The sequence below is a fragment of the Pipistrellus kuhlii genome, unplaced genomic scaffold (assembly GCF_014108245.1).
Source record: "Pipistrellus kuhlii isolate mPipKuh1 unplaced genomic scaffold, mPipKuh1.p scaffold_m20_p_11, whole genome shotgun sequence".
In the NCBI taxonomy this organism is placed as follows: domain Eukaryota; kingdom Metazoa; phylum Chordata; class Mammalia; order Chiroptera; family Vespertilionidae; genus Pipistrellus; species Pipistrellus kuhlii.
Window position 1 is genome coordinate 44467826 of NW_023425416.1, and position 27518 is coordinate 44495343.

General features: G+C 51.7%; 1 protein-coding gene across 1 annotated transcript in view; it reads left to right on the forward strand.

Moving 5' to 3' along the window:
- ITGA9 (integrin subunit alpha 9) overlaps window positions 1-27518 on the forward strand; it is a 242502-nt gene that overhangs the window by 172786 nt on the left and 42198 nt on the right. Inside the window, exons 19-23 of the mRNA XM_036431802.2 lie at window positions 6906-6992; window positions 10412-10491; window positions 13442-13531; window positions 15946-16054; window positions 21215-21322. Of these exons, the coding sequence (XP_036287695.1) occupies window positions 6906-6992; window positions 10412-10491; window positions 13442-13531; window positions 15946-16054; window positions 21215-21322 (474 nt within the window). The remainder of the gene's footprint in view (window positions 1-6905; window positions 6993-10411; window positions 10492-13441; window positions 13532-15945; window positions 16055-21214; window positions 21323-27518) is intronic.

The following is a 27518-nucleotide window of genomic DNA, read 5'->3' on the forward strand; positions in this document are numbered from 1 at the left end:
GATGGGGAGACTGCTGTCGATGCCCTGTGCTCCCTCCACCCTCCCTGGTGACCCCCTGTGGCCGCTCCCCTGCAGGCGGAGGCCTGCCCTGGTCTCTGCCCGCCTTTCCAGAGTGCTTAGCTGTATTCAGGCACCGAGGGGATTGGAAGCACCAGATAGTGCTGTCCCCCGGATACCTCTCAGCCAAGGAGAGGCAGGAATTGAAGGGCAGTGCCCACCTTTCTCCCCAGTTAGCGGCACGCTTCCCCGCTCCCTCAGGGAGGACCCTGAGGTCACCTTCCAGACACACTGCTTGCACCCCAATCCTCATCCCAGAGTCTGTCTGCCCAGAGAAGGATCCCATGAATGGGCGGGTCCTCACATCCAGAAAAGTCTGCCCTCACATAGACACTAGCCCTCAGGTGGCATCAGCAAGGGCCGTAGTTTCCTGCAGGGCGGAGGGCCCAAGTGCGGTGGTCTTCATGGTTGACGTCAGGTTGCCATGGAGACGTGGGTGGGCTCCGTGATGGAGAGCAGCGCTTCTCGACCTGGAGCTCCTGTTAAAGCTCAGGTTCTGGGTCAGCAGGTGGCCCCGAGCATCTGCGTCAACACAAGCTCCCAAGTGGTGCTGATGCTGCGGGCCCAAGGACCGAGCTTCCGTGACAACGGCAGCAAGACCGTTCACAAGTGGGTGATGCGTGGGCAGGGGCTGCGTGTGTCTGGAGATGGGATGGGCCCCTCCACTGGGAGTACAGTTCTAGTATCGAGACTCCTGGCCAAGACTTCCCTACCGGCCCCTCAGCCACTCGACTCCCACACAACCTTGGCGTCCACACACCACTGGTAAGCTGTCCTTGTGCCACGGCGGTGCATTCTTTCCAGTCGTTTCAGGAGAGGTCCCCGCCTCGTGCTCCTCAGTCCAGCCTGCAGGGCAAAGGAGAAGCGTGCTGGAAAACCAGAATAATTGGATTCGCGAGATGGAATTCAACTTGGGACTCTCAGTTCGCCGATCAGGAATTTGCAGGCTCTGAGGAATGCATTCTCTTAGAAGAGGAGCCTTCTTTTCAAATCTAATACTAAGCTCATTGCCTCCATGGAGCCAGGCAAAGCGTCCCGGGTGAAGACCCATTACTCGGGCCTTAGAAGGAAGGCAGGGCTCGCCGGCCTCTTCCCTCGGGCCGGTGGGTTTGTTTTTGTTTGTTTGTTTGTGTAGATTCTCAGGCTCCCGTTCCGCAGTGGGCGCACGCCGGCACTGGGGAAAGTGTTTCTGTCGGGCTTAGTTCCCTCCGGGAAAGTGTCAGGATGCGCTCTCAGCAGGAAGTGCAACCGGGAGAGGCTTGTCACAGGAATGAGACAGTTGATTCAAGTCGTTCCTATTTCGTTTTGGTTTTTAAAGTGTAAGTTTATTTTCATCTGTTTTCAAGCTTTCAAAGCACTTTTTTGTAAGAGGCAAGAGGCCTGTTTGGGACAAGTCCCCTGTCCCCACTTGGAACAGATCCTTGCTCCCCAGTGCCCCCCGCCCCCCCCCCCCCCCCCCCCCCCGCCCAACCCGGCACCCCCACATGCCCTCCAGCCTGTGGTTTAAAGTGCACTCAGAGGCATAGAAGCAGGGAACAGACTTTTGGACCTCAGAGGGAAGGCAGGGGGAGGGTGGCTGGGTGGGAAGAGATTCACCAGAGAACTTGAGTGCATATATGCATAACCCATAGACACAGACAATAGGGGGGTGGGGCAGGGGAGTGGAGGAGGCGGGGCTAGAAAGTTCCATGGGAGAGAAAGGGCGACATATGTAATACTTCCAACAATATAGATTTTTAAAAGTTAAATAACTAAAGTGCACCCTCTCGCTTCTAATGCTTGGCTTTGGAGGGAAGTTTGCGTTAACAACTGTGTGGTTTCTCTCTCCCCGACACTCATTTTCACCCTTCGCTTTTTCAAGCTTGGAAAGAACAAGCCCAGGAGAGTCTGGGCCTTTGCCTCCAAATGGGGGTTTTGACAAACTGTAGAGAAAGCACCTGCTCTGCAGCACTTCCTCTGCCCCGCTCCTTCGCATCCCCACATGGCGGGATCACCACCTCTGGCTCCTGGCTGTGCAGTCCCAGTGCCTGATCGGCAGCAGGTCTGTAACTGCTGCCCAGCCTGGCCAGCCACTGGCCAGTCTTGGCATCTGTGCTCGAGTCCCTATGTGCTCCAGGTTCATGGGGTCTGTGCTCCCCACCTGGTCGGCCTCATTTCTGCGGGTTCCAGGGGACCTGGTTGTTCCTTGTGTGGCGTTCCCCACCCCACAACCCCTCTGGCCCACTCTCCGAGTGCCAAATAGGAAACCCCCGGCAAGTGACACAACTTCTTTGAGTTCTGCTTCCCTTCCGAAAAGGGGCACATACAGCAGGCAACCGATCGATGTTTCTCTCTCACATCGATGTTTCTCTCTTTCTCCCCTCCCTCCCTCCCTCTCTCCCTCCCTATCTCCCTAAAATCAATTTTTTTAAAAACACATTTTAAAAAAAAAAGTTGCAACACTAATGCTAAAATGCGTGCACTTCCCATGTGCGAGCTCATGTGCTTTCCTCCCAGGTAGGACTCCGAGGGCCTCGTCCCAGAGGCCTCTCCTCTGAGCGCTCGACTGTTTATTCTGGTGAGTCTCGGGCTGAGTCACCGCTGAGTCTGGCCAGTGAGGTTTCCCCTAGGAGTTAACTCATTGGGCCACGGTATTGGGAAGCCCTGCTTGCCTCTGGCTCCCCAGTCGATTATGGAGCCTGGCGTAAAATGCCACCAAAACTCAGCTGAATTCTCTGTTCACTGACTTAACATGGAGGCATCTCTAACCAGCTCCCAGGGGCCCCCTGGCTGACAGACATGGGGCCATTGGGGTCATCTTCAGTTGGACAGACACGTGTGGGAAGTGGAAAGCGGTCAGTTAAATTTCAGACGCACCCTGGCACTGAGCATGAGCCCAGCACCAGCCTTCGCTGCTCCCCAAAGAGCAGTGTGTGGGTGGTCAGATAAAGCCCCGCTCCACCATGAAACCAAATGCTGTGTGATAGGGAGGCGGAGCCCCAGAGCCGCGGAGGCCCCCAGCCTCATGATCGGGTCCTTCCTGCCAACCACCGCACGCTACGCAAGGGCTGGAGCTGGGCCCCCCTGGCGGCGCTCCTGGGGCCAGGACAGCCGAGGTATGTCTGGAAAAGAGAGGGGCTGTGCCAAGGCAAGCAGCTGCCATGCCAGGCAGACCAGCCAATGAGCTGCTTCCTGCAGCCCCTTCATCTGAATCCCTGAGGAGCCAGGGCCCGGTCATATGATCCATGCAAACTCGGGGTCCCCTCAGGGACCAGCTCCATGCCAGGCGCTGAGAAAACAGAGGTGCCCAAACCAAGCTTTCCCTTATTAGGTCCTTACCATGTTCATTGGGCCCAGCTGGCATGACTCAGTGGTTGAAGGTAGACCAATGAACCAGGAGGAGTCACGTGACTGGGTTGTGGGCTCCATCCCCAGTGGGGGGGGCGGGACATGCAGAAGGCAGCTGATCAATGATTCTCATCATTGATGTTTCTATCTCTTTCCCTTTCCCTTCCTCTCTTAAATCAATAAAAACATATTTAAGTAAATAAATAAATAATGTTAATCGGTGGTTTCCTGATCCTGAATGTTAAAAACTGGAATATATATATATATATATATATATATGTATATATATATATATATATATTTTTTTTTTTTAATTGAATCACTTATAATCTCCAGGGAGAAACCCCGATAGCGTTGTACAGCATCAGATGTCCTTGTTCGCCGAAGAGAAGGGGGACTGGGGGGGAAAACCGGCTCTGTGACTCTTCTTAAAATAGGGTCCAAAATTGCATAGTAAAGTTTTTAAAAGTTTTGATTGGAACTTCCCTTGAAAAATGAAACTAAAAATTATGAAGATCAGTTTACGTTATCCTCCGGGTAACAGCTTGTGTAACAGTGTGATTATAACTGTCAAGGGTATCTCCGGCCCAAGGCAAGCGCTCACTTGCTTTATTAGCATCTTTAAAGGTCCGGTGCACCCATTTCTGAAACAAAAGAAGGTGTTGCGTGCTGGATGGGCAGCACTGGGAGGTGAATATCACTCTGATGTCATAAAGTAATGTTTTCTTGGCTTTATAGTTTGCCTTTTTTCATCTTTATTTTTTTAGTTTGCCTTTTTTCAAGCACCATCACAAAAAGGTCTTCTTTACAATGGTATGGTTTGCCCAAGGGCTCCCTGGATACTTTTATTTGAATCTTCTGACGCAGCTTAGTGAGTTATCATCTGGAGAAATTTGTGGTTTCTCCAGCAGGTAACTGACCCATCGCTGCCAGATCTACAATAGGTTTACCAGTGGTCTCCGTGGTGGGAGCCGTTTTTCAACACGACGTTCAAGGATTTCGTGGAAGCCTGGGTCTTGTTCAGCCAGGGTGTCGTTTTCTGTGGTGGCACATTCGCCCTGTGTGTGCATTGGGTGATCAGATGTCCACACTGGCTGGCAGGCAGGGTCCAAGGAGAGGCAGCTCGTTCACTGGCCCGAGTTCCGGAGGGCTGAGAGCTGATAACCGGAGTTTTGCAATAAAGCTCAAGTCAAGTTCTCCAGGGACATGGCAGGAACCAGAGCCAAGGAGAAGCCTAGTTCCTGGATCACCCCCATATGCCTCCTGGTGGGCACCAGTGGCCCGGCAGAGGTAAGATGCAACCCCCAAAGGAACACTGTCCACAAATGTCACCTAAAGCAGGGGACAGCTGAGTTTCCTCACTTCTCCCAGAAGTCATTTTTTTAAAGCTTCTCTGAGTCTCTGTGCCTACAGTGTGCCCGCCTGACTTCCAGCCAGGTACGTGGCTTCTTCCTGACCCTGGTATTTAAGGTTATACCTCGGCCTGATCTGAAACCAGACAAAGGGGGTGCAGAGTCTTCTTGGAGGCTAAGAGCCCCCTGATGGGGGAGCCCTGCAAGTGTTATAAGTGACAGTTAAGAAACGATCTCAGCAGGTGTAAGTCCCCTCCTGTCGCCTCTCCCCACCTGGTAGCAGATGCCCAGCGAGTTCCAGTGGCTTTCCTTCTCGAGCCGCATCTGTGACGCGTATTCTCTGAGGTCAGATTCATCAGAGGCGGAACCTGAGATGGGGATTCCTGTGCCGGTGATTTATTGGGGAAATGCTCTTGGGAGAAGAGGAATGAGGGGCGCAGGAGGAAGGAGCCAAAGGGGTCTGTGCGCTCGGCCGGAGTCTGTCTGGCCAGTTCTGGCGAGACTCTGGCTCATGAGTTGCCCGACACAGCTGGTCCCACCTGGAGGCGGAGGGCGGCCTCCTGCACCGTGTCGGTTGTGGGCTGCAGAATGCTGGTGGGGGAGGGTGTCATGCCTCCCAGACAGAGCTGTGGTCGGAGAGCAGGGCTTAGCATGAAAGAGCCTTTTGGTCAGGGCGGCTCCAGTAGCCACAGGAAGCTGGACTGGCGCTGACAGGTGGCAGGAGGGCAAGCCCTGGCATCCAGTCTGGAGCATCGTTCAGGAGCACGAGCCAGCCTCTGAGCGCGCTCATTCCTAGAGATGTCTTTGCTTCTCGCTCTCTCTGCTTATCGCCACCGAGACCCATCCAGGATTTTGTAATTTCCATTAGGCCGCGAGGAAGAGAGACTTGGACTAGTACCGTCGGTGCTGCTTTAAATGTTATGTTCTCATATTTTGGAATTAGCAGGCGTGAGGTCATTCAGCAGCTCTTGACTAATCCAGAGCTGTCTCAGGCAAAGCTAAGCGAACCGAGGTCCCTTAAGTGTACATCTGTGAAGGCACAGTCCCTCCTTCACACCCACATGCACACCCGGAAGATGTCTTTGGGGCAGTACATCGTCAAGAGCAGACAGGCCCTTCGACTTATATTGAAAACCTCTCTCCTGGCGTGAAAGGCATTTCCAGAGAGTTCTTGAGCGTTACAAAAGGAGTTTGGAGGGGTTGAGTCATCACGTAATTTATGTCTATGCCGGGACGCTCTTGAGAGTAATTACGCCCAGATGACAGACATGAACCGGGACTGTCCCAGGGAAACAAGAGCCAAGGTCACCGTGGGCCGGGCTTGCTGCCCCTGAGGCCCACAAGTCAATGAGCTAGAATTCAGAGTAGCTTTTCGTTGGGCCAGTTGTGGACATTTGCTTCCGGGGTGAGGAGTAGGAGGAAGAGGATGGTGACCAAAGGCCACCCACAGGGAACCACGAGGACCCGTTTGGGGATATGCGGGTCTTGAGACAACATCTGAGAAATTATCCTCTGGTTTTCCTTATGGAAATTGCCAACACACGTCCCCAGGTTCCAAGGGCAGCTTTGGAACTGCAGCTCCCTGTGCCCCTTCCCTGGTTCTCGGGCCACCACATGAAGAGACCATGGCGGCTGGGCTAACCTGTCCTTGCCCTTGACCCAGCCCGGGCAGGCTTGCAGGGGGAGCCGTTCAGCCCTCCTCACTTCTCGGGGCTATAGAAAGTATCCCTGTATTTTTGTGGGTGTCATTTTCTTAGAGCTTGACTTTGCTACACTAGGAAGGTCTTGAAAGGCAGGATTGGGGCGTGGGCTTAGGAGAAAGGGGCCAGAGAGACAACGGGACTGCCTTTTCATCCAAACCGTAGGAGGTGTCCAGCTCACATGGGGCCCCATCCCGTGTCCCAGGAGAGCACATGTTAGTGAAGAATGAAGAGTGGTTCTGTCCCCTGCACCTGTCCTCCCAGGGAACCAGCAGAAGGATGGGCACCAGGGGAGGCCTGGGACTGGTGCTGGTCGGAGGCTCCTCGTCCCCCCCACAGCCAACAGTGGCTGTTGTCTGGGAACTAACGACGGACTGTGTCCGCCGAAGTCTCCATCTGCCTCCCCGAGGCCAGGTCCGCATCCGTCTTGTGCAGCCGGCCCATCTGTTGGTGTTTTCCTCTCTTCCAGGAGGAAATGGGCATTTCCTGTGAACTGCTGGAATCGGACTTCCTCAAATGCAGCGTGGGATTCCCTTTCATGAGGTCCAAGTCGAAGGTAAGGGGTGGAGTGGGGCACTTCCTTGGGAGCAGCTCCAAGCCCCTGCCACCAGCCCCTGACTCCGCCAGCTGCCTACCCCGAGGTTTCTTCCTGCAGTCTACTCCAGAGGGGCCACGGTCACGTGGTCTTTCTCTTCGACCCACATGACATGCCCCAAACGTGAGAGACACAGCATGGTCTGAGCAATTTGGCAGGCAGCATCTGGTTGGCCTCCTTGAAATGATTTTTTTCTGGGACATTGCCCGCCACTTTGAGTCCCAGAGGCAACATAGGACACAATGTGGGCGGTCTGGCCTAGTGACCTACAGTCCGGAGTCCCCTGGGCACTTACAGTTTTCTTAAGAGACTTCTTCAAAGGCTCAAAACATAAATAGTTGTATTGCACTTCGCTTTTTTAAGTAAAAGAAATGACAGCCATTTAGATATGTATAAGGAGCCGCATTTTCTAAGCTTAAGCAATACCAGGGCACAGTGTATTCAGACATTCACGGGGCATGCTCACAGGTGCCATCCTTATAAGGAGATGCAAAGAGGCGTACGTAAAAGATGCGATTTTTGGAGACAACACTAGAGTCTGAAAGGCCAGGCCTGCCTTACGAAATGGAAGCTATTTTTCCTGCTATGATTTGAAGAAAAGGTCATCTTCCTTTGTCTATCATTTCCCCACCTAGAATGAATGAGAGCTTGGTCCTTCTCTCCTACCTATGTCATAGAATCAAATATTTTAATACCTAAGGCTTTCTGGCCCCAGTACATGGTAGCTGTTTAATAAACCAATTTTGGAAATGTTCTAGTGCAGTGGTCGGCAAACTGTGGCTCGCGAGCCACATGCGGAATCTTTGGCCCCTTGAGTGTGGCTCTTCCACAAAATCCCAAGGCCTGGGCGAGTCTATTTTAAAGAGGTGGCATTAGAAGAAGTTTAAGTTTAAAAAATTTGGCTCTCAAAATAAATTTCAATTGTTGTACTGTTGATATTTGGCTCTGTGGACTAATGAGTTTGCCGACCACTGGTATAGAGGTAAAATAGATTTACTCATTTCTTAAAAACCATGGAACCCATCAGCCTCATTGGAAGAACCTCATTGCTCCAAAAGTTTGTGGCTCTTAACATCCATGATTTCTGAGCCTTTTTCTGGTTCTCGTTCTCAGCTGCCCACATGCATCTCAGGAAGAGGGAAACCTCAAGGTGGCTGGCTTTAGAAAAAGAGTTACTAGTCGCTGGCAGAATAGAGGCCAAGCTCTGTTAGACTCCATGTCAGATGAGGAAGGAGTACCCTGAACCGTGGAAATCCATATAATGGTCCCATGTCCGATAGTAATGTAGTGGTACATCACACACCAAGTTATTGGAAACCGATTGAGCTAATAGACAATTGGTTTTTCACAGTTGCCATTTTATTATGAAATTCAGTCTACATCCCAAATCAAACCTAAGGTGTGCCGTAGGTTTAAGTCTAAAGGTTATGTTTAAAGAATTTATATCCCAGACACAAATAGACCCGGAATCATTTGCCATAAAGAGAAGGTCATTATGAAAATGGGGGGGGGGGGGGGGGAAGGCAACAACAACTGGGACATAAAATTTGGTCAAAATTAATTAATTTTCAAAATATGGAACCGACAGAAGTATGAATGTTGGAATATTGACTTTTATTTCCCTACCTGGGGATGCACTGCCGTCCTCCCACATACAGAGGTTAAGACCTGGTGGCAAGGGTAAACGTAGAGTCGGGGATCTGGGGAAAAGTCCCTGGAAAAAGCTCAAGAAGGGACTCGGCAGGGACACGGGCTCCCTCTGTCCTCAGCCTGGCTTGCCCTTCCTGGTCCCCCAGACCCTGTGGGTCATTGGGCTGCAGACCACCTGCTGAGCATCATGACTGCCCGGCCGGCTAACTCTGGTTAGCTGTGTCTCTGACCTTCTGTTCTCCCAGTCCTCCATCTTTGCTTTTGGCTTCTGCCCAGATCTTTTGCTTCTCACCTCCCCTTGGTGTCCAGTGTGCTCACATCTTCTGCCAGTTCTGACTCTTTGCTGGGACAAAACCCTTGACTTTCCTTCCTTTGTGTCGTCCAGCTTTGCTTCCTGGCCTGACCCCTGAAATGTCTGTCTAGATAAGAATGTTCAGTGGCCCCTGTAGATGATGGCCCAGTGTGACGGTCCAAGGTCCGGTCCTTTCAGGCAGCATGCAGTTCAGTAGATTCCAGTCCTACAACGTTAGACTAGAACCTAGAATTAGTCATCAAGGAAGCTAACCATTTAGGCACTAAATAAGTCACACATTCTCAGAGCTTAAAGGAATTTAAGAACCATTTTGTCCACCCTCTTCTTTTTATTGAAATGCAAATAGATTAAGTGTCTCGACAATGATCACATGGTCAGTTTGTGATAGAGCCTGGTTCTCTAACCCCAATCCAAGGGTTCTTCCCACATTCCTACACATGCCTGATATGTGTGTGTGTGTGTGCGCGCTTAGGGCAGTATTCCCCAAATCACAGGATGCTCACCACTGGAGGTACCTGAGATGATTTTAGGTGACATATGGACACAGCACTAAACAACATGTATTCTTACAGTGAGAACGTTACTACCTTTGCAACGCTTTTTCAATTCTGATCACATCTAGGATAAGGTCTCCAGTAGTGTGACATACCTCTAGCACCTCACTGTCACTTGTTTATCTCCCTCTTACCAAAACAGAGCAGACCTGAGGCTCAGAGCCTTCAGCAGGCAACGAAAGTCAGCATGGCTTTGTTTTCATTGCACCTAGTTGATGACTACCTTCTTTTTATGGCAAGTGATCTTGGAATCCCGTCTGTGATAGTGGTATACATTTTCCTTTTAAAATAGTCTTTAGACAAGGTGAGTGAGGCAATAAAAATATTAAGCACATATCACAGGGGATACAGTATGCAGAGGTGGCCAAAAATTTGGAACATGTGTGTGAGTGAGTGAAATTTAGAAAGTCCTGGTTTAAGAGACAAACATATCACTTCCCAAAGAGAACCTCAGTTGTTGAAAAGGACCGTGTGGCTCTTGGTAGCGTGGTTTTTACTGTTAAAGCTGTATCTCAGGACTGACAATCAAAAAGATATGCATACAACTCTGGCCAGTGTGGCTCAGATGGTTGAGCATTGCCCCGTGTACTGAAAGGTCACTGGTTCAATTCCCCGTCAGGGCACTTAACCCAAGTATGGTTCAACCCCTGGTTGGGGTGGGAATGGAGAGCAACCGATCGCTGTTTCTCTCTTACATTGATGTTTCTCTCTCTCCCTCCCCCCCTCTCTCTAAAATAAATAAAAACATTAATAAAACATATGTGCATACAAATAAAGCTTGAGTTTCCAGGGGTCACAAGCGGGGATGGTTGTAGCTAACCATTTACGTGGGATGCCTGCTGATGCCGTGTCTCTTTCTTTAGTATGAATTCAGTGTGATCTTTGATACAAGCCATCTGTCTGGCGAAGAAGAAGTTCTCAGCTTCATCATTACTGCTCAGAGGTAAGAGGCTTTCTTTTCCAAAGCTTTCTTTTCCAAAGGCAAGTACTGCTGGAACCCGAAAGGACGGAGTTCTGGCCGTGCTGCCATGGTGCCCAGGATGCTGAGGAAATGGTTATGTGAGATAAAGCCCCAAAGCGCTGGGGGAACCAGATCTCTGGGTGGGGTGGGCGGGAGAGGGGGGTGCTTGTCTAATTCCACTTGCACAGCTTCTGTCTCTCCCTGTCCTTGGAGGACATCTAGAAGGGTCCTATGCATTCGCAGGTCACTCTTGGGTGATGCAAAATCCTGCAAGTCTCCAAGGCAAGTCTCTGAGCAAGTTCACAAATCCATAACCACAGTGTGGAGGGAAACTTGCCTTGGGGCGCCATCTTGCTCTTACTGGCCCTCTCCCTTTTTCCTGGGCCGCCTCTCAGCCCTCCAGGCTCACAGCAGGGCTTGTGGGCCAGGCCAGGCCTAGGTTAACAGGTGCTGTGAGCACCCACTGGGCTCTGCAGGTTCAAAGCTGACTCTTACCCTTTGGGAAAGGGAAAACCCAGCTCAACCTCAGCCTGTAGGCGGCCCGAGATACCTTCCCTTCTGCTGCTGAGTCTGCTCTCTGAGTATGCATTTTCACTTGGCAAACATTCATTAACCAAATATTTACCAAATATTAAGCTACTCTTTACCAAATACAGCGCTAGTAACAGTAATTACAAGAACACCTCCTTCTGTGTGGCATGGGGAGACCCCCTAGCATCGGTAGCTTAACTGTTAAAGATCAGATCCCCCCATTCTTGGAGTCACCAATGTCCAGGAAGCTGCATTATCTGTTACATGCACAGCAGAGCCTTTCCAGACTTTGGTGCCAATCTGGTCTGACTGCCCCCGAGGGCACCCGCAGCCCTCCTCTTCCCGCTGCCGCTGTGATGGGAAGCTCCTCAAAGCTCCTTATCTTGAAAGCTAGGGTCCCGCCTTCTTCCCGTCACCACTCTTTGGAAGCCTCTTGGAGGCCTCTTGCCCACGTGCGGACTCAGGAGGACACAATGTTGAGAGTAAACAGCCTCTTAAGAGCTCCCCTATCAGCCACCGCGCTTTGCCGGCAGCGGGGCCGCGTCCCAGGTCCCACGCTTGCTCGCAGGATGACTGGGAGCCTTTTGATGTCTGGCCTCTTTATCTCAACTTTTCAACTCTGCTCCGTCTGGAGCGGTCCCCTGATGACAGGCGACACTGCTGGGCCTGAGCTGCCAGCGGCCACAGGTGGCTGGACACATGGCAGGGCAAGGGGGAGCACTTCCAGCAGGAACTGATTCCGCTGACCTGGCAGGATGCTGGGGGGGGAGGAGGGGCAGGCGGGGAGTTGCCACCCCATCCGTGTGTGCGGGCCTCCTGTCTCCTCTGGCTGTCATTGCCCCCGGAAGGAAGGGCAAGGGAGCGAGGTACCTGCTGCTTTTGCAAACGGTGGTGGTTGCCCTCTGAGCGATGGGTGTCACCCCATAGAGGGAAGACGGAAGACGGATGAGGAGTCGGGTCAGGGTCACGGAGCGCCATTGTTTCAGAACAATTGGAGAGAGGGGGAGAGGGGATGTGAGCGCCATTTAAGTAGTGTTGCATTCAGCACTTGCTGGGTGGGAGAGGAAGGCAGTAGGGGAATGAGGGGAAGGGGACAGGGGGCGGGCGGGGGGGCGGGGGGGGGGGGGGGGACTCTGCACACGGGCTGGGAACGGTGTGATGGGAGAAGCGCGAGGACCTCAGCGGGTCTGGGAGACTCGTACCCATCCTGGAGGGTGAACTTGGCTTGTTGCCGGAGCGCCATAGTCACACCATGTGGTAGAAACAACCATATATACCGGGTCCAGCGACATGCACCCAACAGCCATGCCTTTTCCCAAAAGCAGTCCCTCCCCTGGAAAAATCATCTCGATTCATATTGGAGATCTAATTAAATAGTAAAGGGGAACTAGGTCTTCTCACGTCTTTTTCTCCTCTTCCTTCTTCCCATTTCTCCCCACAAGCCCCCCAACCCTCCTATCAGGCAAGGGACTCCCAGAGGGAAAGCCCTGCTTGTGGAAGAGTCCGGCTGCCCTGGTTTGCTCGGGTCCCTGGGCCCGTTACCGAATCCCTCTGCTCCTTACCTGTCCCGGGAGGGGAATCCCTGGCATAGCAGCCACTGCCCCCGTGCCTTTGCCTTTCCAGGATGACCTCACAAGAATCCCAATCCCGTGTTTTCTCGCCCCAAAGGGGATGCCTGTTTAGGGACACACTGTAGCCTCAAGTCCACAGCGGGAGCTTCCAACCATGGGTGGTGACGGGGTTGGGGGGGTGGGGGGGCGGGCTCTCCTGGGCTTGCCTGCTGTGGAGGAAGGGCACCGCCTCCAGGTGGGAAATGGCTGTGACGCCTGGCACATCCCTTCCTGGCTGCGGTGCCCTAACCTTGCTGGTCTGCTGTTCATGGAACAGGAACCTATGGGTACTCGGGCTGCCAGTGCCCATCCATACCCCTGGGCACTCACCTGCTCCCGGCACTCACCACCCGCCTGAGGCTTCCTGTCTGGAGCCCACTCACCTTGGGGCACAGGGCAGGGGCCCGGGAGTTAATGCCTCCCCTCCCCCCCGCCCCCCCAGCCCCCATGCCCTGCGCTGGGAAGACTGCCTCCTGGAGTTCCCCAGCCAGTCAGTCGCTCACAGCCCTCCCCTCCTGGGTCACATGGCTTCACAGTCTTCCTCCCCTTCCTGTCTCTCTTCTGCTCTGGTGTTCCCTGGGGGCAGCCCCCCGGGACATCTTTGTGAGGGGGAACACCACTGAGGCCATAGTGTGGCCCCTGTGACTCTGTACAGGGTCCCAAAACAGAGCTGAGGATGAATCAGGCGCAGAGCGGCCATGGGGCAGGATGGGGTGGGGGGAAGGGATGCAGACTGAGCTCTGACAGGGAGCACGGGAGACCTGGTGCTGACCGTTCTGCATCCCCCACAGCGGCAACACGGAGCGCTCCGAGGCCCTGCACGACAACACCCTCACGCTGAGGGTGCCGCTCATGCACGAAGTGGACACGTCCATCACGGGGTGAGTAGCCCAGGCCTGCAGGGGACACCGTGCCTTGGATTTGCGTGTGTTGCCTGGAGTCAGTGGCCCTGCCACCTCCGGTCTCCCCAGCTCTGAGATGCAGGGTGAAGGCTCAGCGACGGGGACTCATGCCCTCCTCCCTCCTCATTCTTCCCCCTTCCCCCCACCAGCCACCCACCCGGAGGGTAACATAAGAAGCTTGATGACAAGTTTAAGGCCCTTCATTTCTTTAAACGTCCTGTTCACCTTTATGTGCAAGTGTCCCAGCACCCACCCCTCCAAGCGCCTCCTGGCAGCAGGCAGCATGATCCCTGGGATTAACATTAGCCAGAGGCCGCGGGGCCAGCCAGAGGCCGCAGCCAGAGCTGTCCCAGTGCCTGCTGGCTCGCAGTGGCGCTGGCTTTGTGTCTCTGTTCACCCCTCCTGCAGAGCCGGCAGCTCTGCCCAATGTCTGCTGGTCTGGAGTGGGCAGGGGACCCTCAGGATGGGCTCACCCCCCTGGCAGGGGACATCCAGGCCATCTGTGCTGCTGGCATTGCTGGAAAGCAAGACTGTGGCCCCCAAACAGCCCTGTAGCTGTAAGTCCGTTACCAGCCAGAATCCAGGCCTGGGAAAAGGAGGACCCAGCTCCTGTTTCGGGCTTCGGGGAACAGAGCACAGACCTCCTGGATGGTGGGGAAAGCATTTGCATAATCCGTTTGGATCAAAGGAGAATCCACTGAACCCTGCTCCGAGGGCAAGCTGACCTTTCTGGAGGTTCAAAGTTTCTCTTTTTTCCGTTTCCAAGTGTTCTGGGCCCCGTTGGCCAGCAGTGGAAATGCGAACACATCGCATTAGGAGCCATAGCGCACGCTGCCAGGGACCCTGGCATGGGCAGGCCTGTGCTCCTGGCATTTTTCATCACGGACTTCAGACGTGAGGCACTGGTGGAGTTTGTCTGCTCATTAGCATGCAGATTTGCCTTGTTCACAACTCTGTCTTTAACTGTGTAGTTTATTTGCTTGTTTCGTCAGAGGCACAGTGAGAATGTGCCCTGAACGGAGCCCTGTCCCCGGGGACCACAGAGAAAACACTGGTTCCGTTGATCCTGTTGTGTGAGCCTGCTGTGGGGCCCCAGGCGGCCTCGCTGGGAGGTGTGAACAGCCTCAGAAGAAGCCATCGGTTAAACAAGCTGGTCAGCCTCTGGTCTCTCCAGGAACACAGAACTGGGCGAGCCCAGGAACCAGTCCCGCCATTTGATAACCCTAGGACTGGCTGCATTTCTAAAGGAACACACTTATGGCGAAAATGGATGCATTGCTCTCCATTCGGACCTGGTACCCCACATCTTACACTGTTGGTGTTTAGGCAAGTGAGCAGCTTCTAGAATCTCATCTAGAACCCATTATTGGTCTGGGAATTTGAGTGACTCTAGGCCTCGTCTCATCTCAGACATGTTGATGCGGGCACCGTGGGAAGCATGCTGTAAACTGAACTTGCATTCTTCGTCACGTTTCACACAGCCCCTGTGAGAAATCTGAAGAAAAATGTGACCATCGAACAGCCGCCACTTTTAAGGCCGAACTTCTAATAATTTTCAATAGTTTGACAAATTTAAATTTTTAAATGGTTCTGTCAGGGGGTGGAATTTAGGATTCCAAATCTGTAATTCACTTACATTTATTTCCCAAAAGCTTGCCATGATCTTTCTCGCTTTACCGAAAGTTTTTCAGTGGCAAAACAGAACATGAATCATTTTGTAATCCAGTTTTTTTTAAGACCTGAAATCAGAGCTACCAGAGCCTTCCTCATCATCCTATATAATAAAAGGCTAATATGCAAATTGACCGAACAGCAGAATAGCCGGTCGCTCAATGCAGGAGCTGCCCCCTGGCAGTCAGTGAACTCCCACAGGGGGAGCACTGCTCAGCCAGAAGCCGGGCTCATGGATGGTGAACCCAGTGGTGGTGGCAGGAGTCTCTCCCACCTCCGTGGCAGCACTAAAGATATCTGACTGCTGACTTAGGCCCGCTTCCCCTATGGGCCTAAGCCAGCAGTCAGACATCCCCCGAGGACTCCCAGACTGCAAGAGGGCACAGGCCAGGCTGAGGGACACCCCCCCCCTCCAGTGCACGAATTTTGTGCACCGGGCCTCAAGTTTTAGAAATATAATTCCAGTACATATTTACATATGCAGCTTGTTGATTTGACACAAGGTAAGAAGCCACTGCTGGAAATGTCTGTTTAGAAAGCATATATCTGGCTGTGTCTGTGAACAGGAGAGAGAAGTATTGAGTCCAGAAGGAGAGCAATTGCTGGAAGACACTGGAGACAGCTAGGTTTCGGAGACAGATGATTGGGTTCTCCGGACAGCGGTGACCTTTGGCGGCTTGACCACGGGTTGGAATGATGGATGTCTTGATTTCCTCTTTCAGAATCATGTCTCCAACCTCCTTTGTGTACGGCGAGTCTGTGGCCGCGGCCAACTTCATTCAGCTGGAGGACCTGCTGTGTCACTTCCAGCCCCTCAACGTCACCCTCCAGGTACCCACCCTTGCAGACCGGCTCTGCCACGGGGACCCTCGGGAGGGCCCCTGGGATGTATCCTCCGACAGGCAACGTGAGGACCAGGCTATTTCCAGGAGACCCGTTCCCAGGCTGGTGGGCTGCAGTGTGGTGTGTGTGCATACATGTTTTCTGTAAGCACACACAGACTTCCTGCCTTCCCTGGCTGGTGCTCTGCTATGAAGACGATCTCCCCCTCCCCCACCCCTGCTTTTCAACACTTACAAGGAGAGGTGCATGGTGGCCACCAGGAGGCCTCCTGGTGCTGAGGCCCAGACCAGCAACCCGGACTACATGGTCCCCAAAGGACCCTTTCAGTTCTCCATGTAATTGGATGGGGGTGGGAGAGAGAGAGATAAAAACCAGAGGGAGTTATTTCAAATTCCATTTCGGGCAGGGCAGCCTCGAGGATTTGCCTCGTCCCCTTCCCCCTGGGTTCTCAGGGCCACGCACTGTGGACTGGCCATCGCAGGGACAGCATTCCTTCTCTAAGCCAGGGGTGGGCAGACTTTCTGGAAAGGGCCGGAGGGCAAGTATTTTAGGCTGGGCAGGCCATGCCATCTCTAGGGCAACTTATTCAACTCCTGTAGTGCAGAAGCAGCCCCGGGCGATTCAGACACAAAACTGTGGTGATGGACACTGAAATTTGAATTTTCTGTCATTTTCATATGTCATGAAATGTTACCTTTTTTTTTTTTTTTTACTTTCCCCCTCCCCCCCAGCCACTGAAACACGTAAAGCCATTCTTAGCTCGCAGGCTGTGTGGAGACAGGCAGCGGGCCAGCTCGGGCCTGCAGGCCACAGAGTGCCCGCCTGCTCTAAGGCATCAATCTCAGGCCAGCCCTGTTCAATGGGAGACTCTAAATACAGAGCCCGAGGGGCCTCCGCATCCTCCAGTCCGTCCTTCTGCGTTGACGGACACAGGGACATGGAGGACAGGCTGCAGGGCCCAGAGCTGGGAGAGCCGGGGCCGAGTCCAGGACCGGCCGGGCATTGAGCAGCCACCCTGCTTTGCCCAGAGCTGTCCCCCGCCTCCTCTACACCCTTCCCCCTGGAGAAGGTGGTTTCCTGGCCTGGTACTCATTCCTGTGGTCAAATAAACTTTATTTTATTTACCTGTGGCTACTCATAGATGGACCAAGGGGGTGACCAGTAATGACGGGGTGAGGGTCCAGAGGACGTGGCAGTAAAACATCTGTGAGGGCACACGAACAGTGTCCTCCCAGGCGAGAGACCTCAGCAGCCAGGATGGATAGCACATGGCTCCTGCTCAGAGAGGATGCGCCTCCCGCCAGCCAGGCCCAGCTGTCGCTCCCCAGGCCTGATTTATTGGGGGAGGGGAGGGGAGAGGAGGGGAGGAAGGATGGGGTCAGAACTGCTTTTGAAACCTTAGAGCGATTGCTGGGAACAGGACCTCCCTTTCTGACTGGCTGCTCAGGATTCATTTATTTCCCTCCTTTGCTTTTTGTAATTGGATGGGGGTGGGAGGGAGACAGATAAAGACCAGGGGGAGCTATTTCATTTTCCTTAAGTCACTTTCATTTTAATTACTTAGCTACTCTTAGAGTTCCTAGATGTCCTGCAACAAAAGACACAGTCAAGAAAATTATTTGAAAGGGTTCATGCCTGGCCGGTTTGGCTCTGTGGATAGAGCATCGGCCTGCAGACCAAAAAGTCTCGGGTTCGATTCTGATCAAGGACACATACCTTGGTTGCAGACTCCTCCCTGGCCCAGGCCCTAGTCAGGGCTCATGCAGGAGGCATCCAATCGATGTATCTCTCTTGCCATCGATGTTTCTCTCTGTCTTTCCCTCTCTTCCATCCTCCTTAAAAATCAATGGGAAACTATCCTCGGGTGAAGATGAACAAAAAATAAAAATGTGAAAGGGTCCGCGTGGCACAGGCCATGGGATGTAGAGGAGAGAGCAATGAGGAATAGCAGTTTACACAAAAGATTCAAAAATGTTATCTTCCCCTTAAAGAAAAAAATCTGCGGGCATGCGGTTGAGTCATGTTTCTCTGGAGGCATTTTTACGGAGAGCTTAAAGTTTCGTGTTTCTAGACATCCATCCGACCCGATTGAGGAGATGAGCTAGAGAGCCGGGGCCCCCGGAAGAGTGATGGACGTGCCCTTAGATGCACCCCGAGATTCCCAGTTGCCGGAGGAAGAAGATGCCATTCCGTCAGGATTAAGGGCGCTGGCTGGGACTGTCAGAGGGAGGTTCTCTTGTGTCAGCAAAGCCGACAGGTTCCCTGAGCACTCTCTCACGGCCCGTTTTCCGGTGGAGCTGTCATTACTGTGACCATCTGCAGGAAGGCCACCGGCCACGCTGATGGTGCTGATGGCCAAGGAGGGGAAGTCATGGGGGAGGGGCAGGTCAGGAGTGTGGACAAGTCGCTTCTCCTTCCTTATTCTGGCGACATCACTCCTGAAGGAGAATATAAGACTTTTTTTTCTTTTTCTTTTTAAGATAAAGGGATGTTGCTGTGGTGCCTTTTAAAAGCTATTGTCCAGTGAGCGACGCAGTTGATTCAAGACTCCACAGCACACGCAGATGGAAGAAAAGCAGGCAGACTAGTCTTAGGACTGGATCCTACATTTCACCAGGGCGACCTTAACAGAGACAGATCATTTGTTGACCAATGATAGGCTTTTTTTCTGTGTGGTTTTGTGCATGTGTGTGAGTGTGTTTAAATCAAGAGTCGATCAATTCCCTTACCTGAAAAAATGATGGAAAATAATGCAGATGCTGCCCGAGAAAGAACATTTGCAGAGAGTGAAATGTGAAAATTTGTTAAAAATGAATGAATGTGGCAATACAAGCCCTCAGTGAAGGAACGCCAATCAAACCAGTTTCTTCTTTCCTCCCCCAACGCGGGCTCTATCGGGGATCTCCCAGACAGGCCAGTAGATTTCCTCTCCGTTCTGTGCTCTCCGGTTTCACTTCAGATCGGTTATGTCGGTTGTGGTTGGATATTCCCCTTCCTTTTCTTGTGTCTTAGGGTTGTTGTTCTTGGTGAATTTTGTTCCTCTTGAATCAAGAGTTGGCAATGACAGCTCATCTCTGCTCTTTTTTTTTTTTTTTTTTTTTTTGGTTCTTTGAAACAGAACCAACTATTGGAAGAAAAAAAAAGTGAAGACACTTTTTTAAGGAGGAGCTGGCTGGAGCCGGATCCTGATATATTCTGTCGTGTGTGCCCTGCTGACCTCAACTTCAGAGGCGCCTGGAGCCCCTGAATTCTCTCTCCGGTCCCCAGGCTGTGGAGTAGCATTTCACTTCTTCCTTTCTCTTGCTCCTAACCCATCTTTTTAAAAAATAAATAATAATAACATCTTATTGAGATATCATTCACATACCTTCAAGTTCATCTACTTAAAATGTGCAATTCAGTGGTTTTTAGCACATTTGCAGAACTGGGCAACGATCACCCTAACCTAATTTAGAACATGTCACCACTCCCCAAAAAGAATCTCCTTATCCCTCTATTAGTTTCCTGTCGCTGCTGTAACTAATGGCCTCAAACGGAGAAGCCTAAAACAACACACATTCATCTTGGAGAGTCGCGGCCCAGAAGTCCGTATGGGTCTCACGGGGCTGAAATCTCCGTGTCAGCGGGCCACGTGCCTTTCCGGAGGCTCCAGGGGAGAATCTGCTTTCCTGCCTCTTCCAGCTTCTGGAGGCGGCCGCATTCTTTGGCACGGGGTCCCCTTCACCTTCCCAGCCAGCAATGACTGGTTGACTCTGTGGAAGAAAAGGGGTCACATGCTCACCTGACTCACTCAGGGGAGGCCTGCATGGCTGCCTTGCAAACTCAGAGACAAAGTCATCCCAAAGGATGGTCTGAGATGAAAACTTTAACTAAAAGCAGTTATGGTGGGTAGTCATGTCCTAAGCCAGTATCCTCCCTGACTAAGGTCAATCTTTACCTTACCTGAGCCTGTCTATTATTGTCTTTTTGCATCTACGATAATGTATCGTTGGGAAGTCAAAGTCGTTTTCCTTTTCCCGACCCCTCGAAGCACAGGCATCGCTCTGTGGAGACCACAGTCCCCTCATTGTTACTGAGTTAATTGTTGACTGCATCCACCTGAGTAAAAGAAGTGTGTGTCTTATTCACTTCTTATCCAATCCCAGAGGTTTCTCCGCTTTGCTTTCTCCCACCTCCCTAATCAAGCACCAGTGGAATCCATGTAACTCACATCTTCTCTCTTGACTGGAATGTTTAAAACGAAGCAAAAAACCGCCATTCTCCGGAGCATTATCCCAGTATGTTGAGATTCTGCTTCCCGGCAATAACTGACAGTTTGGCTCAAATAAACTCATAAAATTTCTTTACAGGTTTGAATGTTTCTTTACGTTAACAAGTCCTTCTCACAACACATCTCCCTGATTCTGACCCTGTTGCCTTCTTCCTTCTATAAGGACCCATGTGTTTACACTGCACCTGCCTGGAAAATCCAAGATAAGCTCTTTATTTCACAGATTAGGACATGGATGTCTTTGGAGGGTTGGGTGGGCATTCTGTTGTCTACCACACTCCCCATCTCCGCTACATCCCAACCCTAGGCCTCCACTAATCAACTTCCTGCCTCTACACATCTACCCATCTTTTTTCTTCTTCTTCATATCCCACTTTCTCCTTGAGTCCCATGTTCACCCTTCCCTCCATCTCCTTTCTCTTATCGGTCTTTCTGAGGCACCACCTTTTCTCTCATTCCTCGGGAGATGATAGGCCGCTAGTCACAGAAAATAGGGAGGACGATAGGGGGATGAGAGGGCTAAAGTTTTATAGGACCAAATGCTGGGAAAGGAAAGAGGCACACAGATGTCATCGAGCAATGTTAGCAAGTGGTAACCTATAAGTTATGGAGAAACCATATCCGCTGGACAGTGTAGTAAAACAGCCCTTTCTGTAGGTGAAATCATTTGGTTTTAGGACAACCTAGTTTGTCTCTGAGGGACAAGGACGTTGAAATCTCCCATCATTTGATATTTCACTTTAAGTCGTGACCTTCTAGATCCCAAACCCCAGAACCCCTGTGAATCCCTGCAAATAAGTTCAGAGCGTATATTGCATGACATGAAATGAAGACACTTCCTTCTGTTAACACGTGCCATGTGTTTCTCACACCCGAAGGTCTACAACACCGGGCCGAGCACCCTCCCCGGGGCATCTGTCAGCATCTCTTTCCCTAATCGACTGTCACCTGGAGGCGCAGAGATGTTTCACATCCAGGAGGTGGTGGTGAGTTCTCCTTCGTTTCACCCGTTGCTTTCAGACCAGAACCAGCTCATTCCCGTTTTGTGTTCCACCCTAGGGCCTAGGACGCTAACTCCTAATCTTTGGAGACACCTGGAGACCTGTCACACCTGAATGTTTCCATTGGGGCAGTGTGGCTCATGCCATCAGAAAAACTTTTGGGGGAGAGGTTGGGATTGGGTGTGGGCCTGATTTCTGGGGTACACTTCACTGACTTGGGAAACCCCAGCAACCATCTGCCGTCTTGACAATTGCCTGGATGCATTTTTCTGCCGGAAAGGTCCACAGCGTTCATAAAGCTTCTCAGAGCGCGAACATTGGCTTATAAAACCTAAGTGCAAATTGAAGCTCAAGCTGATGCAGAATATGCCAGTCTTTCTGGTCCTGAGTCCACTCTAGGTGGTTTTGTCTCAAGAGAAGCCAGCAGGAGGTCATTCCCATGGCCTCTTGACTTCCTTGGTTCCCAGGCCACCACGTTCCCTTGGTTCTGCCTTTCTCGCTGGCTCTTCTCATCTCCCAGCTTCTGCAAAGTCCAGCATCTCCTTGTTTCTCCACTGGGGCTCAGAGATCTCAGCCCAACCCGTGGCTGTATATTCAGTCTGTGCCGGATTCAACAAATACTTTGCCCTCCGAGCGCTGGCTTCCTGTAGGGAACGAAACAGAAAAAATAAATAAATAAATAAATAAATCCTCATTTCCAGACCTCATGTAGATTCGGGTGGAGAGAGACAGAATACATAAATAAGACAGACATGGTGTATCATGCCCCTGGTAAATGCTGTGGAGAAAAGTAGACAGAGCGAGGACTCCTCAGGCAGACTCACTGAGACCTTCCTTGGGGAGGGTTAGGGGGACCAGGGCTGTCTCAGGAGTTTGTAATGTGATATTTGCATATGAAGGCCCCGCCCAGACAGCTTCCTGAGAATTTTCTCTCCTTGGTTTTAGCCCTATTTGGTTTCTCTCCTTAGAAACGCTGCCCCCACGCTACCCCGACAACCCCCACGCTGCCCGGGCACAGTGTCCACGTTGGGCATCGGGGAGTCCGGGTGTGTGTGCTCGTGGGCGCTCACTCGGGGGGAGCTTTCTGCCTCAAAGCAGATCGCTCACTCCGCTGGCAGAGGCAGTTGACAGGAACACCGATCTCCAAAGCTGGCCGGCTGTGGGGGCGCCGTTTGCATGAGAAGCATCCTGGGTTTTACGACTTGGTTGTGCAGGGAGGGTAATTGCAACAAGAAGTCTCCCCTGCAGCAGGCCTACTGGAGGCCAAGACTTCACTTGTACATAAGCCAGGCCTGGCACTTTAAAGCAGCCCCGCAACTAACCCACAGCAGAATCCAACAACTCTCTCCTCCCCCTCTTCCAGCATCTACTCCTCTCCCCACTGGCAAACACATGTTCTTTTTTTCCTCCACCTTTACCCTCAGTTTTTATCTGTAAAAATTCAAGAACTCGCTCTATCCCAAGTCAGTGCTCATCATGGGTGGGAGGTGCCTGCTCTAAGAGGTCAAGGCTGAGGAACCCTCCCCAGGATGCGAAGTCCGTGGGTGAAGTGCATGCTTTTCCTCCATATCCTGTCACTTAAGTGATGTCATGTAAAGTGAGCCATTCCTAACACAGCTCATGCTGTAAGATGAGGGGATAAGAGAGGGAAGCGGGGGAGGAAACCCCTCCCCGGGGTGGATTTGGGGATTACAGGATCTAACCCTGGGCCTTTGAACAGAACACAATCAGGACATCACCCCAGGACAAAGGGTCTGTGTTCCCACCAAGTGCACTGCGAGGAGCCTTCCTGCTCCCGCTGGAAGTGCGTATTCTATGATTATCCGATTCTCCATGCTCCGATTCCCCTGACCTTTTCTGAGCTAAAATAGGAAATGGTTGCCTGCTCCCACTGTGGAGTTGGGCTGTTGCTTAGTCATTTTTCCCACTTTTCTTCCACAAAACATCATGAGAGAGAGACAGACGGACAGACACCCAGACATCGAGGTGTTGTTCCGCTTAGGTGTGCATTCGTTGGTTGCTTGTTGTATGCGCCCCAACTGGAGCTTGAACCTGTAACCTTGGTGTATCAGGAGGACACCAACCAACTGGGCTACCCAGCCTGGGCCTGATCGTAATTCCTTTGATTCTCTTTTTCCTGTCCTGGGCCCTTCTCTTTGCTCTCTCCATACGGTCCAAATAAATAAAAATTCAAAACTGAGTGCCAGACGGAGATGCCTCTTTACTCAACCTCTCCTCCTCACAAATGTAATTACTCAGGCAGGTAGGACCCCGTTAGCCGTTTGAGAACTTACTAACTTCCACTCCTAATTATTTTTCTGTGTAACCCTCAGGCACCCAGAGATTCTCTGTAGAAATAATAATAATAATAATAATAATAATAATAATAATAATAATAATTTTAAAAATCAACAAGGAGATCTTAATGGCCAAAACCATGAAGTTCAAAACCCTGCACAGCCCACCTTTAGGCCAATATCCTCTGCCTCCAGCCTCATCCCTGACCTTGTCTTCCAGCCACTCTGGACCCTGAAGGCTGCTGAACCATCCACCATGCACCTCCCCGGGCCCCCTTGAGCCCACGCACACCTCAAGACTCAATTCACACATCCTCTCTGCCATCATCACAAATATTTCCTTCTGCCTTAGGACAGGTGTGTGTCCTGACACATCTGTATACACTACAACACATCTAGCGTGCACCCCGTATGTTCCAGAAACTCGGCAAATTGGCATTGAACTGGAATCCCCAGTTTCAACGTGGACATAAATAAAAAAGGCTGAAGACCCTGCCTCTCGTGGCTCAGTGGTTGAGCGTCGACCTGTGAACCAGGAGGTTATGGTTCAGTTCCTGCTCAGGGCACATGCCCAGGTTGTGGGCTCAATCCCCAGTGCGGGACATGCAAGAGGCAGCCAGTCAATGATTCTCATCATTTATGTTTCTATCTCTCCCTCTCCCTTCCTCTCTGAAATAAAAAATATTTTTAAATAAAAAATACAAAGGGCTGAATCACTTGTCAAATAGAGAGGCTTCCAAGAGCAAATTTAAAGTCTAAAATTTTGGCCAGAAGTATCATGAAACCTCTCTCTTTCTCTCTCTCTCTCTCCTCCTTCTCTTTTCCCCTTCTCTTCTTTCCCTTCTTTCGCCCCCTTCTTTCCTCCCTCCCTCCCGCCCCCCTACCCCCACACACACAGTCTGCTGATTTCAGCCATAGGCTCAAATCATTTTTTTTTCCTTTTTCTTCTTTCTGCACATGCCTGAGTATGAGTTGAATAGCCAAGTTCCTGAAATAGGTCAGGATTAGGTTGGCTTCGGCTTTTTTTGTTTTTCTCAACAGAAGCCAAACACTTAGAAAGGGGGAGATGGCTGACAGAATTCTGGAGTGCGAGTTACGTTCCTGGACTCAGGGCTCCGGGCTCCGGGCTCCGTTTCAGTTCCGGACGGAGGGAGAGAGCGTGTGTCCCAGAACCGGGTGAGCCAGGGTCTTGCACAGTGAGGTCCAGAGGCTGCCCTTTCACCCGCGTGGACAGAGCCCAGGAATCAAGCCCACGGGGCCTCTCCCGCTGAGCCGGGCGCCGGCCTTCTCAGGAGCCCGTGGGCCTGCGATGGGGCTGCGGGGACGTCTGGAAGCAGGAAGGCCTCCTTGCGGGGTGTGGCCCCCCGGAATGCCCAGGCGTGGGTACCTGGTGTTTTCTGGCCTTAAACATCGCCCATCTCGCAGTTGACATTCCTTCGTTCCTTCCTCTGTTCCTTCAAAGCAGCGTGTCAGGAGCCCTGGCGGGGCAGGGGTGACGGGTCGTTACCAAAGTCAGTCGCAGGAACCCTCACTGAGGATCCAGGGGCTCACCGGCCAGGGCCCAGAAACATGTATTCTCACGTGGCCAGCGAGGACGGGTTGTGGCTGCTGTGGGAGCACAAAACCAGGAGAACCCCTTTCTGACAGACACCCCAAGTGGCTCCCGAAAGCAACTTGACAGCAGCGTCAGGCATGGATGAGGCATTATCTCCCCGGCTCAGGGAGCCACTTCACTCACTCACTCCTCCTTCATAATCGAAACTTATCCCCTATGGCGGCAGTTGGCAAACTCATTAGTCCACAGAGCCAAATATCAACAGGACAACGATTGACATTTCTTTGGAGAGCCACGTTTTTTCAACGTAAACTTCTAAGCCACTTCTTCAACATAGACTCGCCCAGGCCGTGGTATTTTGTGGAAGAGCCGCACTCCAGGGGCCAAAGAGCCACGTGTGGCTTGAGAGCCGCAGTTTGCCGACCACGGCCCTCGAGCATGCATATCCCAGGCCTCCCAGAAGCCAGGACACTTTAGGCTTCGTGACTGACATGTAGCTTTCTCTTTTCACCGCTCTGATGGCTCAGAAGTTGTGTAAGAGGTCAGACAGATGGTCGCCCACACAACGGTGGGAAAAATGACTCCTTTAGCTTTTTATGAAGGGGCGATGATAAAATGTCACACCTAGTAAACGCAGAGGTCACTCAGCGAGTCCGTAGGAGTGCTGCTTTATCCTCTACGGGAAGATGAGTCCAGGAGCTAGAAGCAGAATTTAAAGAATCCCATACAATTCCGAGAACTGTGTTGGGTCCCACGGGGCCAGAGGGGCTGGGCGCCGTGACTGACTCATTTATTATCCAAATCAGCAGACCGTTCTGCTCCCAACTGTGCCATTATCTGTGGAAGGAAAACATTTGTGGCATGCATGTCAAGTGCTCAGATAACGTATTTCTGTCTCGCTGTTTCGCGAAAGAGAGTCTGGCCGCATCTGGAAATTCTTTGGTGTCACCGCGTCTCCGAAACTGCATCCCGTCTGTATCCCTTTAACTGGGGTACAAGGCCACGCTGGTGACGCGGGCCCCCCTGGGAGGCCGGGCTCTCTGGGAGGAGCAGCAGATGGTTCTGTTCCACCACCGGGCAGCCTGCTGGGGGCCCGCACGCTGTGACTGGGCAGGGTGTCGGCCTGTCACACCCAGAGGAAAGGGTGTTGGGGGGTGGAGAGGGAGCCCCGATGTTTTTTAGCCAAAACCTAGAGCTAGTGGTGGGGGTGCTGAGAGTCATTAGCTGGTATCCTAGAAAGTGCGATCTTTTAACGAAATAATGGCAGACTCCTCAAAATTGTCCAGTACATCATGTTCTCTCCTCCCCTGGGACATTGGTTTTGAGACTTCGCCCCTTTATTTTCTGTTTCTCCCCTTCATTTTCTGTTTCCGTTTTGGTCTCAGTAACATCCTGACCTTTCAGATCTGGTATGACTTTTCGCAGTGGTGCTGGGCTTCCGGGGTGGGGCAGGGGGGTGAGGAAAGCAGGTGTTTTCTTTAAAAGATCATTTTCAACTGGGAAGAGAGAGGGCACCTAAAGTGCTTCTCTCTTCTGGCTTTTTAAAGGTCTTTCCCTTTCCAGAAATTAAATGGTGTAACGTCATTCGTGAATTTCTTGCTCCTCCCACTCCATCCCCGTCTCTGCAGCTTGGGCAGCGAGCTGGGATTATGGGCGGCTGCTACCCCGCTCTCCTTCCCCCTTTTCAGTACAGAACAGAACATGGCTCTTCATTTGAGGATCAGGGCTCAGAGGGGATGTCCAGAGCTAGATCCCCATTTCACTCACCTCGTACCCTTGTGATCATCCAAGTGTTTTTCCTGTTGTCTGTCCATGTGAACACGTTGGAGTCTCCAGCTACACCCAGAGGCAAATGCCAGAAAATCAGAACGTACTGAACTAATACACAAGGGCGCCCTTTCCACAACGTGAAAGAATCTGTAACTCTTCAGAAGGGCCCACCAAAGCAGGCTTCAGAGAGCACCTTCCTTGACGTGATATGATGCATACACACAGAGAAAGTGTGTTCTCAACCTTGCGAATGCATCCACAGCATAAAGCCTGGCATGGTTAAAAAAGGGGCTTCCCAAATGGTTGTCACCATTTCTCTCCTGTTTCAACGTCAATAGTGTCATTGGTCATTGAAAAATGAGGGTACATGAATGGATCCACACCTTCTAGGTTATTGGAAAGGCTTGAAACGAATAGTGATAATGTGAAAGCATGTGTCCTAGGATTTATGATTCATATATTGTCATCTTTTACTGTTCTTTGGCCAATACGAAGAAACGTTCAATAGTAAATCATAGCCATGAGGCTTAACATAAGGCACATATAAAGGACCCTGTAA